Source organism: Lutjanus erythropterus, chromosome 23 (genome assembly GCF_056507025.1).
Source record: "Lutjanus erythropterus isolate fLutEry1 chromosome 23, fLutEry1.hap2, whole genome shotgun sequence".
Taxonomy (NCBI): domain Eukaryota; kingdom Metazoa; phylum Chordata; class Actinopteri; order Lutjaniformes; family Lutjanidae; genus Lutjanus; species Lutjanus erythropterus.
Genome location: NC_139339.1, coordinates 24,513,502 through 24,531,298, shown reverse-complemented (window position 1 = coordinate 24,531,298; position 17,797 = coordinate 24,513,502). Strand labels below are relative to the sequence as shown.

The following is a 17,797-nucleotide window of genomic DNA, read 5'->3' as shown; positions in this document are numbered from 1 at the left end:
TGATTTAGCCTCTGTGGGCAAAAGCCAGTGTTTCAGGGGTTCTGATGTAGCCAGATGGATATCCACCATCCGGATATCCGGGCCAAGACTTCCTCATGCATGCACTGGTCATTATTTATAGTCCAATTAGCAACTTGAGATGTGAAAATGCTGTTGAATATTAATCTCTACAGAATCAAATGCATATCAATTTTTAAAAAGCTAATAAAAAGCTAAATTGTTATCAGATAATAGTTAATAGGTACTGAGATTGTATCTCTGTCAACACATTCTGCCTCAAATGGACTACAAATAGACTACAGACAGAAACCAGAATGTGTATGATGCCAAATTGTTGTCCTTTGCCTACAGATTCTGCACTCATCTGTTTATAGAGATTACCATTACCCTAACCAAAGAACTCTGTGCTTGGAGAACATTGTTCTTTAGTAGCATTTACTGTCTTTTCCATAAAAATAAGAACAACATGTAATCTACATTACACATTCTACATGTGTTTACTAAGAAAGTGAAAGTCCCCAAGGTCAACAGCTCGGCCACCACGAAGTCCTCCTGCTGTGGTAATGTGAGCATTTTGATCCCCTGCCCACCCCTGCCGCCTCTGCAGATGGTTCACACCAGGAATGTTGCAGAGCACCATGGGATCCCCATGAGTTGAGGGAACACTCTATTTTTAGGAGGTGCAGGAGCATGGCTTCTTGAAAAGGCATTTGAGATAGGACTTCTTGTGTGTTCCGCTGTGCAGTGGCCTGTCGTTCCTTATTACACGTATATGTACCTTAAAAGCCTTTACATGTTGAAGCGTTATCTAAGTTGCTGCAAAAGATACTGTAGATTTTTCTTTCTCTGCTGTTTTGTGGACTTGGCGTTGGGTGGTTCTAGATTTCAATCTCAGCCCCAGCATTTATTCTGTTGAAGTGTCTTGAGCAAGACACTGAATTTAACCTTCTAATTGATTGTTAGTGACCTTGAATAAGACGTAAAGGATAAATGGGTGGGTTCTTCTTGATGATCCATCAGAGAGAGATGTTATGTGGTGTAGCCTCACGCCTGCCATGTTTGGGCAGTCGTATGGTACACGTGTGCTGATGGTAAGCTCTATACCCCTGTCAGTGGTCAGTGCGTGTTCCCAGAGGCTTCCAGTGGTGTGACTGTATGCAGCACAGATATGTAGTGTTGCATTGCTGAGATAGCTGCCTGCCTGGCTGCGACCTTTCTGACAACGGCATCAGTAGTGGCCGTCAGCCAGAGAACAGACACCAGAAAGGCTGATTGATGATATGGACAACTGGGCCTGGAGAAGACGGGGCACTGGCAAGGGTACGGGGGATGGGACGGGGGAGGACACGCTACATGCTGCTGTGCACGGCACAGTCACTCTCTGTCCTCCATCAGAGAAAGGAAACTCCTTTCTTCCTTACGTCACCTCCATCCAACTGAATTATTTCCACTCTCTACTTCCTCTACTCAGACCGTTCTTTTTCTCTCATTTTGCCCTTCTTTTCTCAAAACTTTCTTCAGTCTTCATAAGCACAGAAATGTTAGGCCATTAAGGTCTGATCCTTGGACCTCCTTACTGCAAGTTGCACAGATATTAGTTGGTGGTTTGTGGTTTTATACTTGATTTCTTCTTCACTGACTGCTGCCTGTGACTTGTGGCACTGTAAGACCATGTAAGTGTAAGTGCATTCTGGTAGATAAATGTGTACCTGTGTTGCATAGAAAATAAGTGACTATGCAGCCTGAAGCAGGAAAACATGTTGGCATCTACCAGCTAGAAAAAAAACACAGTGCAAAACTAAGAGAACGTCGGACTGGTTGGGGACACAGCAGAAAAAATGGTACCATCCTTTCCTGGCAATTCTCCCCTCAGACTAAAGCCAAAATTATGCTTCTGCGTGGAAGAATGTTGGTCTATGTGATGTAAACTTGTCATCAGAGGGCCTACGCGTAAGTTCAGTGCAGACTAGGGCTGCCCCCTGATAGTCCACTAAACCGTTAGTTGGTGAGAAGAGTCTTAGTCAACAATGCGCCTGGCGACATGGACCCTTCCTCTGTAGTCATCAGCGCACTGCTGCTAACTGTGCTGTAGCTACTGTTAGCTCGTTAGCTCGGTTCACTTTGCCATTAGACCAGCAGAGACCAGTTTGAATACAGTACCAAGGTGATTTACAGTGTCTCCGACCAGTACTCTGACACCAGTGATGATGAAGACACGGCATGTTCAAGTGCTGACAGGGGGCATGAAGTGGTTGAGGAGTGAGTTTGAGGCAAGTTAATCTGTAAATATACATCATCCACTGTGTTGCTAAGTCCACAGGTTTTCTTTTTTTGTGAAGTTGGAAGTTTATTCTCTTTTTTTAACAACAAGTGAGGTTATACTGTCTTCAAATAAATTAACAAAATATTAATTCTCCTTGCTGGCTGTTCTGACACAGTCTGAATCATCACCGCTTTTGCCATTAGCTTTTAACAGGCACCTTGCTACAGGTCCTAAAAGTGTATGCTTAAAAAAATAAATTGCGTGCAAAGTCTAATCTACTAATGGCCTGACCAAATCACTACAAGTTGACTAGTAGGCATTCCTAGTGTAGACATCTGCATACCTTCAATTGTTGTGATAGCACAGACATTTTGGTGAGGCCAGTACACTACAATATTCATCCATCCAAGCAGACTCCAGAAAGTTGACTTGATGAAAGAATAAAGACAGGTTGTTACCCTGATTACTTGGACATTTTAATCTGTCTGAAACATGAAGATACAAATCCCCACCTTTCCAAGAACCCTGAGAAGTACTTGAAAGAAATGCAGTTGAACATGGATTGAGTGAACCACTCATTATTCATTTTGTCAGCTAACTGTATCAAATAATAAACAACAACCTGCTCACCGCTCTCCCACTGACAGATCATTGGACCTTTATCTCAGATCACTACAACTGTCTTGATTACTGGCAGCCTGAATGCCTGGAACAACTTGCTGGATTTTACATCTGGCCCAAAAGATCATCTCCTGTCTGCTTTTCCTCCCCGCCCTCCTCCTCTATTTGCTGTTTGAAGAGGAAGTAAAGACACTGGATCCCCCCCAACAGGTGCAAGGGTGTAGCAATGCACGCTGGGTCAGATCAGGAGGCAGAACACCTCCTGCCTCCCCTGTGACTATCAATCCCTGCTGCCTACCCTCCTCCCAGTGCTTTCTTGCTTTTGGACTGTTGTCTTTTCCAGATGGTTGCAATCAAGTTGGTCTCAGACCTTTTTTACGAGGACTCAAGACTTTCCCCTCCTAAATTCTTGTCTTTATTGGTTAGCATGCCCGTATGTACACTCAACATGGGTAGCTTCAATAAAGCCGCACCTCCTACCAACAATAAAATCTAGTAGGCAACTCCAAAACCCCTATTCTTGCCTTGATTCACTTTGGAAGTCAGCACATTTTCAAGTCAGAGATCAGATTGTAATCTTGATATATGGACTAAATGAAAACAGGTCTGTGGATCTAAGCCTCATCCAAAGAAAACTTCATAAAGAATTTCCTTTCTCTATATTTTGACTATATTGTCTGACCTCAAGAATGTTCAGTATCACAACATATTTTCAATTTCTATTTGAATAAAAATACGATTCGGGGATTAAACTTCTGAAAACTTGGGCATAAGGCCTAACCAAATACAATGATAGAAGGATATCGTCCTAAAGAGATCTAAGGAGGTTTGGGAGGCTGTGTTTGTCTTGGACACACACATACACACACTGCAAAGCTGAAAAATGGCTTTGTTCCCCACGGTGGGTGAGAGGTCCTTGTAAAAGTTACTAAGAATGTGTAGCTCCTGTAGGTCTGCGAGGACTAGTGGCTGTTTTTACTCTCCTGTCATGTATCCCCCAGGCAAGATGGTCACAAATGGGAAAATGCATCTTTGTATGTAGGGGATAGACCAGAAAAAGACACCTGAACCAAAACACATGAACTGGATCTCGTAATGTGCTACCCAGTTTCCTTATCTCCTTCCACTGGGCCTTCTGTTTCAGCATCGAGGTGTAAATTAAGGCAGCATGAGGCAGAGAAAGACAGTGAGATCACTAATGTCCAGAATGCCCTGACTGGCTCAGAAATAATTTGCAAGTTCACAATTTAGCATCTTTGTGTGGAAATATGGACTCTTACACAATTTATTTTGTAACAATTGTATTTTGTTTGACTTGTACAGCATCTCTCCCTGAGCCTGAACAGTTACGTTTTAATCAATGAGACAAAGTGGTTCTGTACTTTACAATATCAGAAAGACTGAAAACCAGGCCAACATTAAATTTCAGACAAGTATCTACCAACCTGCCATGTTTTATACTATGCAGTCAAAAACTTTGCACACTTCATTTCTCTTTTATTAAGTATAATATTTTAAACCTATACACTACACTTGTTTACATTATTACTTGATGTAAACAAATGAAATAAATGAAAACATAATCCCACTTCTAATCATAATTTTATAATAATTCACTACACATAAAACTATTTGAATCTATGTTATCAAAACATGGTGGTTATCACATATAGCATGTAACATTAGCATAAACAATTTTCCAAACAGAAACATGCTTAATTTGTTAATTAATACTAGAATAGCTAAGGTGGTCATTTAGGCAGTTTTCAAATTCATAGGCATGAATGTGCAATAACTTATATATAATAAATGCTGCTGGTACCTGATTTTTCTTATTTTTCATTTAAAATGTTATATATATACATATATATATATATATATATATATATATATGTATATAAATTGCACAAAAGGCAAAGAAAAAGTGATAATTTTTACTTATTTTGGCCATAGGTGGTCATCTTGACCACATGGAAATTGCCACTGTTACATTGTTACTTTTTGCACAGCTGCAGATATATCTTAGTTGTTGAGCAACTATCATTGTCCCTGTCAATAAAACTTTGTAAGTGGTCCTATTTATTTTCTCTAAAATACAAATAATGAATTAATTAGAGTTAATTAAAAAAAATAAAGTGGGAGAGACCAGGGACAATCTTAACATTTTTTGTCTCAGCATGTATTACTCAAAAAGATAAATTAACAGAACAAATGAATTAATCTCTCAGCCTGGTATTAGAGTTTGGAAGTCCAAGGTTAGTCCAAGTTATGTCACAGTTCTGGCACTTCTATTGTTAATTAAATTAAATTCATTAAATTTAAGAAAAACTTAAACATTTTGGGAAATGTGCTTACAGGACCCAGTTAGCCTAGCTTAGCATTTAACTGGAAGCAGCGTGAAACATGCATTGCATCACCTACACCCCTCATATTGACTCATTAGCGTGTTTCTTGTTGTTTAACTTGAATTTTAATAGAAAAAGAAATACTGTACATAGTTAATACAGTTTGGAATTTTTCTTTTTTTTTTTTTTTTAAATAACGGCCTGCTGTTGTGTTTGTGCACAGCTTCCTGCGGCCTTGCTGTCATAACGTGGTTTTTAGGTTTTGTTCCTTCATGCCATATCTGGCAGCCCACGCTCTAAACAGACGCTGTACAGAAGTTTGGGGTGGATGGATAAACTTGTTTGCCAAAGGTAGTTCCAGCACATAATTACCCCTAAAGCCCCAACTTGTTTTTACATCTCTGTTAGAATAAAGATTATGCAAACTAGATAGTTTAAATGCTTAAATATGTAAATGGTACATTTTTTAACTTTGGAAAGAGTCAGACTAGTTTTTGCCCCTGCAAGTGTGAGATTGATATCAGTCAGTCAACTCAAAAGCCTTGGAGTGCCCACTCTGAAAAAAAGGGAAGTGATTTAGTTTGATTAAATTAATAAGTAAGTTTAACTGAAGGTTCTCCAGTCTAAATGAAGTGTCACTTTAACTTTGTAATGAGAAGTGTCAGGTTGGCTTTTCATTTTTCCACATAATGGAGTACAAAAAACACATTGTAGCTTTAACCTAATCTAACTCAAAATATTGTGCCAATAAAACACCCAATAAACACCCAATGAAGTGAACAAAACTTAAAGGATAATGTCCACCAGACAAAAGTTCCTGGTGAGTTTCCAGAAAGCAGCTCTGTTTGGCTCACAGCTATTACTCCTACATTTCCTTCTCTTTTTTGTCTCTTTCTTTAAATCAATTCATTTGATGAACTCCTCTTTCCAAGCCCAATTACCAGTAACCATGGAGGCCTGATAAAACCGGTCTGACGACACAAATGTTTCCTGAGAACACAAAGGGCCTTTTATGCAGCTGATGCCCCAGTCACTATTGAAATGCCGATCAGTGTGTGAGCATATTCTGCCAGGGTTATGATGAAAGGGGAAAAGGACGAAATGTACCTTTGATACCATTAGGATGGAGATGTTGGGATTGAATTGTCGAACATGTCTGGGATGTTACTGTGGTCTGTTATGTTTCTCATTACTGGTGTTGGCATTATTTTTCTTGGCACAAAATCTCCTTCTTTTCGACTGTGCATGTGACATCTATATCCACATTGTGGGGACATAAACCTGTCCACTAACTCACGTTGTGGGGACTTAGCTCCCTTATGGGGACAAAAAGCTGCTCCCCACAACAGAAATTATTCAATTTTACACTTAAGACTGGTTTTGAAGAATGTGTATTTGATTCTTTGTGGTGCTGCAGATGCTTCAGGGATGTTGCTGTGCTCTCTTATGTTTTAAATTGCTGTTGTTGACATTATTTTTCTCGGCACAAACCATCTGTTCTATGTGAAACGTAGGAGAGACACTGCTTGGAAAGTGATTAAGAACTAGCCAACATCATAACATTCATTCAACATCGTACTTATCTAGATTTTTGAGGCTGTTTGACATCTGTGCTCACATTGTGGGGACATTAGTAAGGGACCCACCACACTACTGGGGACAAAAAACTGGTTCCCACAACAGAAATCATTCAGTTTTACAGTTGAGACTGAATTTAAGGGGAATGTTTAGGTTAGGGTTAGGGTTAGGCATATAGTGCTTATGGTTAAGGTTGTATTTCCAGAGAATGAATGTAAGACACTAAAATGTCCCCTTGTGTAATGCAGTTTTGTGTTTGCCCATTTGTGACCTGCTTGGCATCATTTTCCTTGGCACAAAAGCTCCTTCCTGTGTGGAATAAAGGAGAGGAACTGCTTGGAAAGTGATTGTAAACTGGTCACCATTATGACATTCATCCAACATCATGTTTATTCAGACTTCCTAGGCTTTCTAATGTGAGTGTGACATCTATCGTCACATTGTGGGGACATAAGCTTATCTACTCATTCACATTGTAGGGAGCCACCTTCCTTCTGAGGACTAAAGCTGGTCCCCACAACATAAATCATTGAAATTTAAAGTTAAGACTGGGTTTAACGCTAATGTTAGGGTTAGACATACAGTGGTTATATCTCCAGGGAAAGAATGTAAGACACTGTGATGTCCCCTTAAGTAATACATTCTTGTGTTTGCCCATTTGTGACCTGCTTTACATCATTTTTCTTGGCACAAACCCTCCTTCCTATTTGGAACAAAGGGCAGTAACTGCTTGGAAAGTAATTGGGAACTGGTCAACATTATGACATTCATTCAGCATCTGTGCTTATTTAAACTTTCTAGGCTTTCTACTATGGGTGTAAACCTAAACATAAACCTTTCCACTACATTGTGGGGACTCATTTCCCTTATGGGGACAAAAAGGTGATGCCCACAAAATAAATCCTTAAGTTCTACAGTTAAGACTGGGTTTAAGGCTTATGTCAGGGTTAGGCATATAGTGATTATGTCCTGAACAACACTGTAATACCCCCTTAAGTAATACATTTTTGTGTTTGCCCATTTGTGACCTGCTTGACATCATTTTCCTTGGCACAAATCCTCCTTCCTATGTGGAACAAAGTAGAAGAACTGCTTGGAAAGCTGGTCACATAATGACATTCATCCAACATAATGTTTATTTAGACTTTCTAGGCTTTCTAAGTGAGTGTGACATCTATCCTATCTATTCATTCTCACTGTAGGGACCCACCTTCCTTCTGGTGACAAAAGCTGGTCCTCACAACATAAATCATTCAATTCTACAGTTAATAGTTAAAGGTTAGGGTTACAGTGGCTATTTCTCCAGGGAATAAATGTAAGACACTGCAATGTCCTATTAAGTGACGGTAATGGAACCCTTATGGGGACAAAATGCTTCTTTTTACAGTTAAGATTTAATGCTAGTATAAGACATCACAATGTCCACTTAAATAATGGAAATGCATTTCTCTGTGTGTGTGCATGAGCCCAAAAAAAAAGAGAACTAAAGAACATTGTTTTTTCATATCATTGTCTGATGTGACATCCAAAGTGATGACTTGGATATTTTTGGATGAAAGCAATGTTTTATTGCAATAACAAAAGATGATACGGCAAGGAAGTAAGAATTGTGTGTTTATTAAAGAAAAAGGATGGCACTTGAAGCTTGAAGACCAAAATGGGGACAAATATACGAATAAATGGCCAGAACTGATGCAGATATTTTTGGATTAAAGATATGTACAAGCAGTAAAAAACATTACGCTAATTTAATTGCTGACCTAACCTTTCCTTATATTTCTAAACAGTTCTTAGTTTGGAGTGGCCTTGCAAACATTGAAATAAAGAATGCAAAATATATAAAACACGAAAAATATAAATTGTCTTCTCCTTGTCTTTGTCTGTTCCCAGTGTTTCAGCAGCAGGCTGTCCACAGCACTCTGGAGCAGCAGAAGCAGAAGCAAAAGCCAGGAGGAGGAGGACCCATCCCCTGTCAGAACTGCGGGAAGCCCTGCAAGGGGGAGGCGCTCCGCGTCCAGAACAAACACTTCCACATCAAGTGCTTCGTCTGTAAAGGTATGTAACGGCCAGCTATCACCTCGCACCTACACACCATCACCCAACAACCCGCCCTCAACGACTGTAAATAGACTGTATATCTGTGACTGGCAGTTTGGTCGTAAAGCAGAAACATACCCTCTGAGGGAAATCAGTACATTTCAAGGGTATGCAGAAAAGATAAAAATAATACGGACCTTTTGTGAATGTTCAGCAGAAAAGGTATCTTTTTGTAGATTAGACAGAACACTTTTACATGGTCCTTCAGAGGTGAAGAGACTTTAACATGTCCATGAAATTAACATGAAGAAACACTAATGTGACTTCTCTTTTTGAATAAGGATACTGGCCAAATTAAGAGCTTTTGAAATGGAGATTTATTTGGACTTTAAATTAAAAAAACACTATACAAGAGAAGGTACTAATACAGAGCTTTTCATGTAGACAAGAGACTAATTACGGACATTTTGGAGATATGGCTACTCTGGCTTTTTGGGGCAAAGATTCCATTGAGATTTTTTTTTTTTTTTTTTGAGAAAACATCATGTAGAATTTGGAGGTTTTGTGAAAAATTAGACTCAAACCAAATAATCATATGAGTAGAAAAGACACTGTGTTGACAATATACTAACATGATCCTGCAGGAGTCAATAAAAGAAGTAATTATATCGAGACATTAAAGGAGAAAAAATACATTTTTGAGAAGAGAAAAGTAACCATACAAACCATTTTAAGTAAAAATGAAAAGAAATAAATATAGATCAGTTGAAACAGAGCTGTGAATGTCAGTGTGGCACATTCTCCCATACTTTTTTATTATGGGATGTGAGTGAGTAGCATCCCAAGGCATTGTGGGATAGCAGGCAACATGGGACTGACCAGCAGCTTGAACTTAATGCTGCAATAGCTTTCAGAGACTCTTATCAAAGAAAGAATTAATCATTGGTATGGGCACAATCATATTTAAATTTTGCATAAAATGTTGCTGAAAAATCTTTAACATAGACTTAAATTTTTGTGATTTCTGACACTTTAATTTGCACTGTTGACCAATGTGCCAACCTTTGAGGGAGACAAAGAGCTGGAGAGAGTCCAAAGCAATTAGGAATGTACCATCCACTGCTATCCACTCATCAGCCACAACATTTAAACCACTGATTGCTATAATGAGTAACACTGATAATCTTATTACAGTGGCCCCTGTCAAGGGGTGTGATTTATTAGGTAGCAAGCGAACACTTGGTTCTTCAAGTTGGTCTGTTGGAAGCAGGAAAAGAGGGCAAGCGTGATGATCTGAGTGACTTTGACAAGGGTCAAATTGTAGCAGGGAGCATCTCCAAAATAGAAGGTCATGTGGGGTGTTCACAGTATGCAGTGGCTAGTTCAAAAAGTGGTCCAAAGAAGGACCGCGACAGGATCATTCATGCCCGTTGGGGGCGAAGGCTTAGCCCGTCTACTCCGATCTCCGCCATGTCACCAAGTAGACCTGTCAGAGTGCCCACGCTGACCCCTGTCCAATGCCAACAGCTCCTACACTAGGCATGCAAGTGTCAGCTTTGGACAATGGAGCAATGTATGAAGGTGACCTAGTGTTGACAAGGTGTTGACTTGGCCGCCAAATTCCCCAGATCACAATCTGATTGGGCATCTGTGGGATGTGCTGGAACAGCAAGATCCATGGAGGCCACACCTCACAATTTACAGGACTTGAAGGATCTGTTGCTAACATCTTGGTGCCAGATACCACAGGACACCTTCAGAGGTCTTGTGGAGTCCAGGCCTCGATGGGTCAAAGATGTTTTGGTGGCATGAGTTGGACCTGCACAATATTACATTATTGTGTGTCAGTGGCTGATCTGTGTACAACCCTGCTTTGAGTGTTTAATGCTCCACAAAGAGGCAAAGCTTACATACAGTTATGAAGAGTTTGATGGTTCAAACAAATCTCAAATTAACAAAGTTATTGCTGGTTAACAAGCAGGTGATGTAGCTTTGTAATTTATACCTAATTGGAGACCTGACAGTTAGCGAGCCAACTAGCTTGGAGAGCTATTGTGACTGAGTAGTGCTATCAAATCCACAGCTGGCAGGCATCTTTCTGGTTGCTATAGCTATCACTACATCACCAAACTTTAACACCAGTTATATTACAAGGATGTCTGAATTCACTTACTGTTAGAGGTGGAAGTAACTAAATACTCAAACTACTGTAATTAAGTAGTTTTTTGAGTACTTGGACTTTTATGAGTAGATTTTCAAGTCTGGTTTTACTCATAATTAAGTATGCATTACTCTATGTAATTACTTTTAAAATTAATTACTTTTAAAATCATAATTGAGCGCTGAGTACAATTTGAACTAATATCCAAACCTTTGATCTGTGTTTTTGTAGCCAATCAGGTGATCTGATCACAAACAATGAAAACATTGACATATGGATGAAAAACAAAACACTGCAGCAGCACAAGTTTGGAGTAAGGATGTTAATGAATAAACATTTATTGATTGATCGGCAGAGCCATTTGTTGAATAGTGAAAGATAAACATTGAAAATGACAAAAAAAGAAAGAAAAATGTGAAAAACATGTTTTTTATTTAAAAACTGTGTGATTGATTGATTGTTAGCGTTTTCATAAATGCTAACAATCAAACATGCACAAAATGTGCAATTGAATGCTGCTATTGATAATACATTAAATATCACTGGTTAAAAAGTAATGAACTACTTTGTACTTTTAGTATTTTTCTAACAGCAGTACTTTTACTTGTAATTGAGTAATATTTTAGCAATGTGACAGCACTTGTACTTTAGTACAGATTTTCTGTACTCTTTCCACCACTGCTTACTGTGTTATTTTTTGGTGTGACCAGGCCTTTTTACTTTTGTTCTGCCACCTGAATTTAGCAGAGATTCAGTCATGAATAAATACTAACAAGAGGATCAATTTGGTTCTTACACCTTTGTGTCCAATATTGACTGTCCATTTGTGATGACTGATAGAAAATCACTGAGTCTGATTGGTCAGACAGGTATAATTAATTGCAGAGGTAGGTGTGGGTTACATTTTGTGTGTCTGAATGTGTGTGTTAGAGAGAGGGGTTGGTGTGTGTGTGTTTATTTCTGGGTGGGTGGCTGTGTGTCAGATACTAGAAATGTGAATATGTTCTGTGTGTGTGTGTGTGGGGAGGGGGTGGGGGGTGGTTGGGTGTGGGTGTTGGATTTTTTTTCGTATGTGACTGCACTTTATAGGAGTGTGCGTTTGCGCCCCTCCCAGCCCAGACTCTCAGCACGAGCCGCTGTTGTTGTCAACACACACTCCGGTTGCTAGGCTACCGGTGGGGTCGCTACAGTGTCGGCAGCTTCCTGGAGTTTATCGCCTTTAGTCTTACACTGACCAGCCGACTCCCCGTCTGTACATTTTACAATCCGCCTCCTCCTCCTCATCCTCCATCTTTAACTCACCTCACTATCTGCGAACAAGGGATGACGGAGCAGAATACAAACCCATGATGCATCAGTGATGATGAGTCAAGAGCAATTAATGATTTTAGCGGATCATTCCAGTTTATTAACTTGGACCTTGTTTTTATAGTTCTAGCTCTCATTCCTACCAACAATAACACTGTGCACTTACAGATTTAATAGTGAAGATCTGGGAATGTGGTCGGGTCAATTTTATTTATATTGCACCAAATCATAACAGATGTTATTATGGGAACTTTTACAGAGCAGGTCTTTATATTATTTATAGACACTCAAAACTTCCCACCAAGAGCAAGCACTATAGCAACACTGGCGAGGAAAAACTTACTTTAAACAAGCAATAACCTTGTGTGGAACCAGACTTTATGGTGGGCGGCAAAGACTGTGATGTCACTGAAAACAAACCCAACAGGGCAAATAGCCTCAGGTTATAGGCCCAGGTTGTAAAAACCTGAAACAATCCTTTAACGGTCAAACTCTTCAGTTGATAGCTGCTTTCAACTCCATGTGATCAGTGTGTCCATGTGTAGTTTTTTTTTTTTTTTTTTGCAAAATCTGCCATGTCAATTTGTACAGTAAGGACAGGAAAAATTAAAGAAAACTGATGAGTATTGGTTTGCACCAGAGAATCTACAAAAGTTCACACTACAGGGGTGACTTATTCTGTTTTCTTTCCCAAGAATTCAAAGTAAAAAGTTAAAAATTACTGTTTTGAATTCTCCCTATTTTTGTGGTCTCAAAGTTGGCAAGTACGGTTTGAAGTCAAAATTTATGACTCGAATCTGAGTTCAAGTCATGTGACCTCTGGTACACTATACCTTTGAAGGCAGGAGTTGGAATAATGATGTCTTCACTTTTACTTACAGCCAGTATGTATCTGAAAATATCTGTCTTTAGTGTCAAAAACGCATTGTAGCATGTGTGCTACTGTTTTGTTTTATTATACATCGATTAATATCAATAATAGGATATTTACTTCTTTTTATTAATTGGTTACTTCTTGTTAAAGAGGTCTGATTAGTAGAAAATGTTGTGAAGTGTTGTGGTTTGATTTTGTGCAGCTATTAATGAGCGAGAGTCTCATGCCTCACTAATTGAGCTGAGTTTGTTTTTACATAAGGAGCTTTTATGTCTGACTTAAAAAGACATGAGCAAATTGTCATGATTACATGCCTCGAGTCACACACACACACACGCACAAATTACTCATAGAAATTCATCAGATGTTAACAGTTGAAAGTCATTATTTCACAGAGACTGGAGGTCATGATTAAAGGCACACAGAGAGTGTTTTCCTCGCTGGATGGAGTTATTTGGCCTGCTTTCTAAAGACTTAATTAGGAAACGTGGGGCTGGCTAATTTAATGCCAGGCATTCAAGAGGTGTATTAATACCACATAGACGCAACACTCAGAAGTGTTATGTAATGGCACTCCACCCAGTTCTCACAGAAAATGCCTGGCTATTCCTCATATCCAAAGCATGACTGCATTCATTGAATTTCCAACTCATTTGGGTTAATAAAAGTGCTGATTATCTCAGCATTCTCAGGGTGAGCAGTTTGCTGTTGAAACATCCAGATGTGGACTGACAGGAATGTGAAAGTCAGGGATGGATATTAAACAAACCATAGCGGGCTGAATGTGGCTCAGATTGCTCCATCGGCAGTTCAGACCTGAACATCAAAGAGATGAAAAGACATGTGACCGCAGCCAAGTTCAACACAGCGGAGCGCTCACTGAGAAGCTAGTGTTTGTCTTTTAGCACATTCTCTATGGATATCAGCTGATGATCAAATCAGGTGAAAGATCTTCCACTTTAGTCTTTGATTTACGGTCCATAAACACACTCTGTCGAGGTCGAGCTCACCTCTGACCAACTGCACTCCATCAAACACACATCAAGATGAACCTGGAAGAGAATCAAGCCCATGACCTCGGACTATATTGCTGTATTAGTGCCAATTACAACCAGCCTGGGTGTTAGCCAGTAGGCTAACGGCGCCAGATCTGAAGCGAGGAACCGTCAACGCTCAGCTAGGCATGTGTAATTAACACCGAGCAGAGACGAGGGCTGCATTAATGTGTACTAATGTTAGCCTCTTTAGCATTGGCTGGATATCAAGGTAGCTCCAGGCTGCTAATAGTAAACACAGACTCAGTGTGTTTAGAAACACTTAAGTGCAGTGTTTAAACATGGCTGGACTAACCTGCTGGAGGGCCCCGGGGCTGAAGTAAGGTGAGGACCCCTTCTGGCTCACTATGTATAGCAATTTGGTTAAACGCAAATATATCTACAAGTATGTGAACCATGTACAGGCCAGGGGAGTAATAGATTGCATGTCACAGGATTATGTAATCTGGATCATTTTTACAACTGGTAACTGTATTCACACAGCTGACAATTCATTATCATGGCCTCTTGTGAAAAAAATACTTCACTGAGTGTAATTTTTCACCATCTATTGTCTTTAAATCAACAGTCAATCAGTAAATTGTGCACAACAAAGGAAAGAATAGTTGGACAAACTAATAAACCTAACAGCAAACATAAAACACTTTGAGCTGCAACAGTTAATCTACTGTTAATCGACAATGAAATGAATCTGCATCTATTTTGATAATTGATTAATTGATGTTGACTCATTTTTTTTAGCTGAAACAAAAGTCCGGTCCAATCCAAACAGCATTCAGAAAAAAACAGGGCGATCTATAACATGTTAGTAAATCATTTATTAACCATTAAAAAAGATATTACTTACACATAACTTAAAAACCCTTCAGAATTGGTGCATTATTGGAAATCATGCTACAAACTGTTTCAAATTCATGGAAATCATTAAAAGTTTTACAATTTTGTTAAATATTTTGTTGAAAAAACAATTTGACCACACGGTCCATGTCGCAGTTGCCCTGGAACTTTTGATCATATCACTCAGTTCAACAGGAGTTTTCCAGTTGTCGTTGCTAAATTTCTGTTTTTTGAACTTTCATTTGAAACAGTGCAAGTGACTTATGTTTAACTTACTGTTACCCCACTGTCAACATGTGGGAAAAAAAGCTTTGGAGCATTTGTTGAGCTTAATTGCTGTTTTCATGGTCGCTTCTGTCAACAGTAAGCTGTGTGCTTGAGGAAGTGTGTTTTATTTAGGTACCAACTGTGGCTGTCTCTGTATATCCTGTTATGTCTGCTACTGAGACGCCTTTAAGCTGACACTGAGACACCATCAATAGCAGAGAGCTGCTGACAAAACGACCTGGCAAAACAACTCAGACAGACTTTCATCCTTAATCTGTTTTTTGCTTCCTCGAAGGCCCGTCACATCATCCAAATAACATCTGAATGCAGCAGGGAATACTCCAACGTGAAAATATGTGGTCACACCCGAATGTTGACAAGCCTGCATGAAAACTAATAAATGCAGAGTATCAGAGCTGGAATGATGATACAGAAAGACTCATTTGTATCAGGCACACTCTTCATCTTTGTCATTCATACCACATTCAAAAGCAGCCCAGAACACACCCTCACAAACAGTGAGTGGTATGTTTTATTGCACTCCGCTCGCCTCTCCATAAAGATGAAAACACTTTTATTCATGAAGTTGGTGTAGTCTGCCAAGATAGACTGCTGCTCAGTGCCACAATGCACATCATTTCGGAAACATAATAAATATATACAAGCTTTCTGCTTGAAGATTCACTTAATCTCTGGCTTGCAGTCGTGGGAAGTAAATAAATGCACATTTATCAGGAATCAGTGCTTTACTTGAGTATTTATTTTTTATTTTAACACAAATATCTGTACTTTCTACTCCAAACAAATGAATTATTTATTATTTTTATTTTGCAAGACTGATTTCAAAAATATCAAGTATATTAAGATATATAATAAAATACATAACTATGAAAACAACATAGCAATACATAATGAGATGAAAACAATGTAAAAGACGAGACAAAAACAACATAACAAGACAAAAATGATGCAAAAAGATGAAAACGATGTAACAAGATGAAAATAATGTAACAAGTTGAAAAATGTAAAAGAGGAAAAAGAGGAAAATGATGTAAGATGTAACAAGATGGTAATGACATAAAAGATGCAACAGGATGAAATAAGATGTAATTAGATGAAATGATGAAAAAGACATAAGACGAAAATGATGTAACAAGATGAAAACTATGTAAGAGACAAGACTAAAACAACATAAAAGGCATAACGAGATAAAAAATGACATAAAAGATGATGACAATACAAAAATGACATAACGAGACAACAAGATGAAATGATGTAACAACACGTAACAAGATGAAACCTGTGAAGGAATAAAACAACGAAAACAATGTTGAAAAAGTAACAGGACATAACATGACAAAAAATATGAAAATGGTGTAAAAGACATAACAAGAGAAAAACAATATAAAAGACAAAACAGACAAAGATGGGGACTCAACCACAGAAACAAGTTGACGTTCAGTTACTTTGCACAGAAACAGTCAGTAGAAATGTCCTTCAGAGGACAACTTTTTATTTTCATACTTTGAGTACATTTCAGAACCTGTACTTTTTCACCTTTACTTGAGGAAAGAAGTTGAATCAGTGCTTCTATTTTTACTTGAGTCTTTTGTTACACAAGTATGTGTACTTCTACTTGAGTAAAGAATGTGTGTACATTGAAAGCATCTGCTAGCTTGAGTCAGGGGATCTTCTCAAAGTGCCTAACTTTGACTTTGTGTTCTGACATCACCAAAAGGAAATGCATGTGGTCAGATGAAGGGAAATTCAACAAACTGAGCTGGATTAGGTGTCATGGCATGATCTTTATCTTGGCCCCCTCAGAGAGAAAGACAACAGTGACATAATTTCCAACTGCTTTGGGGAACACTGCGTCAGTGAAATGGCGAGGACTTGGGGCAGAAGAACTCTGAAAGCAACAAAGACTGTCTGAGACCACCAGGCCGAAACCAGTCATTGAATGATTCTGAAGAGATCAAGATAATTGAGTGGTAGTCCCTGGGCAGCCATTCATAATTATTGCCAAAGAAGAGCCTTGAACTGAAACAAAGCAGCTGCTGTCTTCACACTACGGTGCAGAGTAATCAAAAACTAGTACTACAATATCATAATTACATTGGGCAAGAAAACTCTGGTTGGAACTAAACCTGTCTGAAAACACCAGGCCAAATCCTGTCAAAGTATTGATTTGGCAGAGATCAAGGTCATCGATCAGCGGTCCTTGGGCAGCCATCCATAATTAATGCCAAAGACAAGCCTTGAACTGAAACAGCGGTTACAATCTACACCCTGCAAGGTAGAGTGATCTAAAACTAGTACTACAATATTGTGATTACTCAGGGCAAGAGAACTCTGTATGTACCTAAACCTGTCTGAAAACATCAAGCCAAAACCTGTCATAAAATTGATTTTGAAGAGATCAAGGTCATCGAGTGTTAGTCTGTGGGCAGC

At 39.0% G+C, this 17,797-nt stretch overlaps 1 protein-coding gene across 11 annotated transcripts in view; it reads left to right on the top strand.

Annotated features, from left to right (window-relative positions):
* The window catches only part of ablim2 (actin binding LIM protein family, member 2), a 127,458-nt gene that overhangs the window by 41,310 nt on the left and 68,351 nt on the right, over positions 1 to 17,797 (top strand). For all 11 annotated transcript variants that reach the window (XM_084711577.1, XM_084711575.1, XM_084711574.1 and 8 more), the window contains exon 2: positions 8,698 to 8,862. In XM_084711577.1, the coding sequence (XP_084567703.1) occupies positions 8,698 to 8,862 (165 nt within the window). The remainder of the gene's footprint in view (positions 1 to 8,697; positions 8,863 to 17,797) is intronic.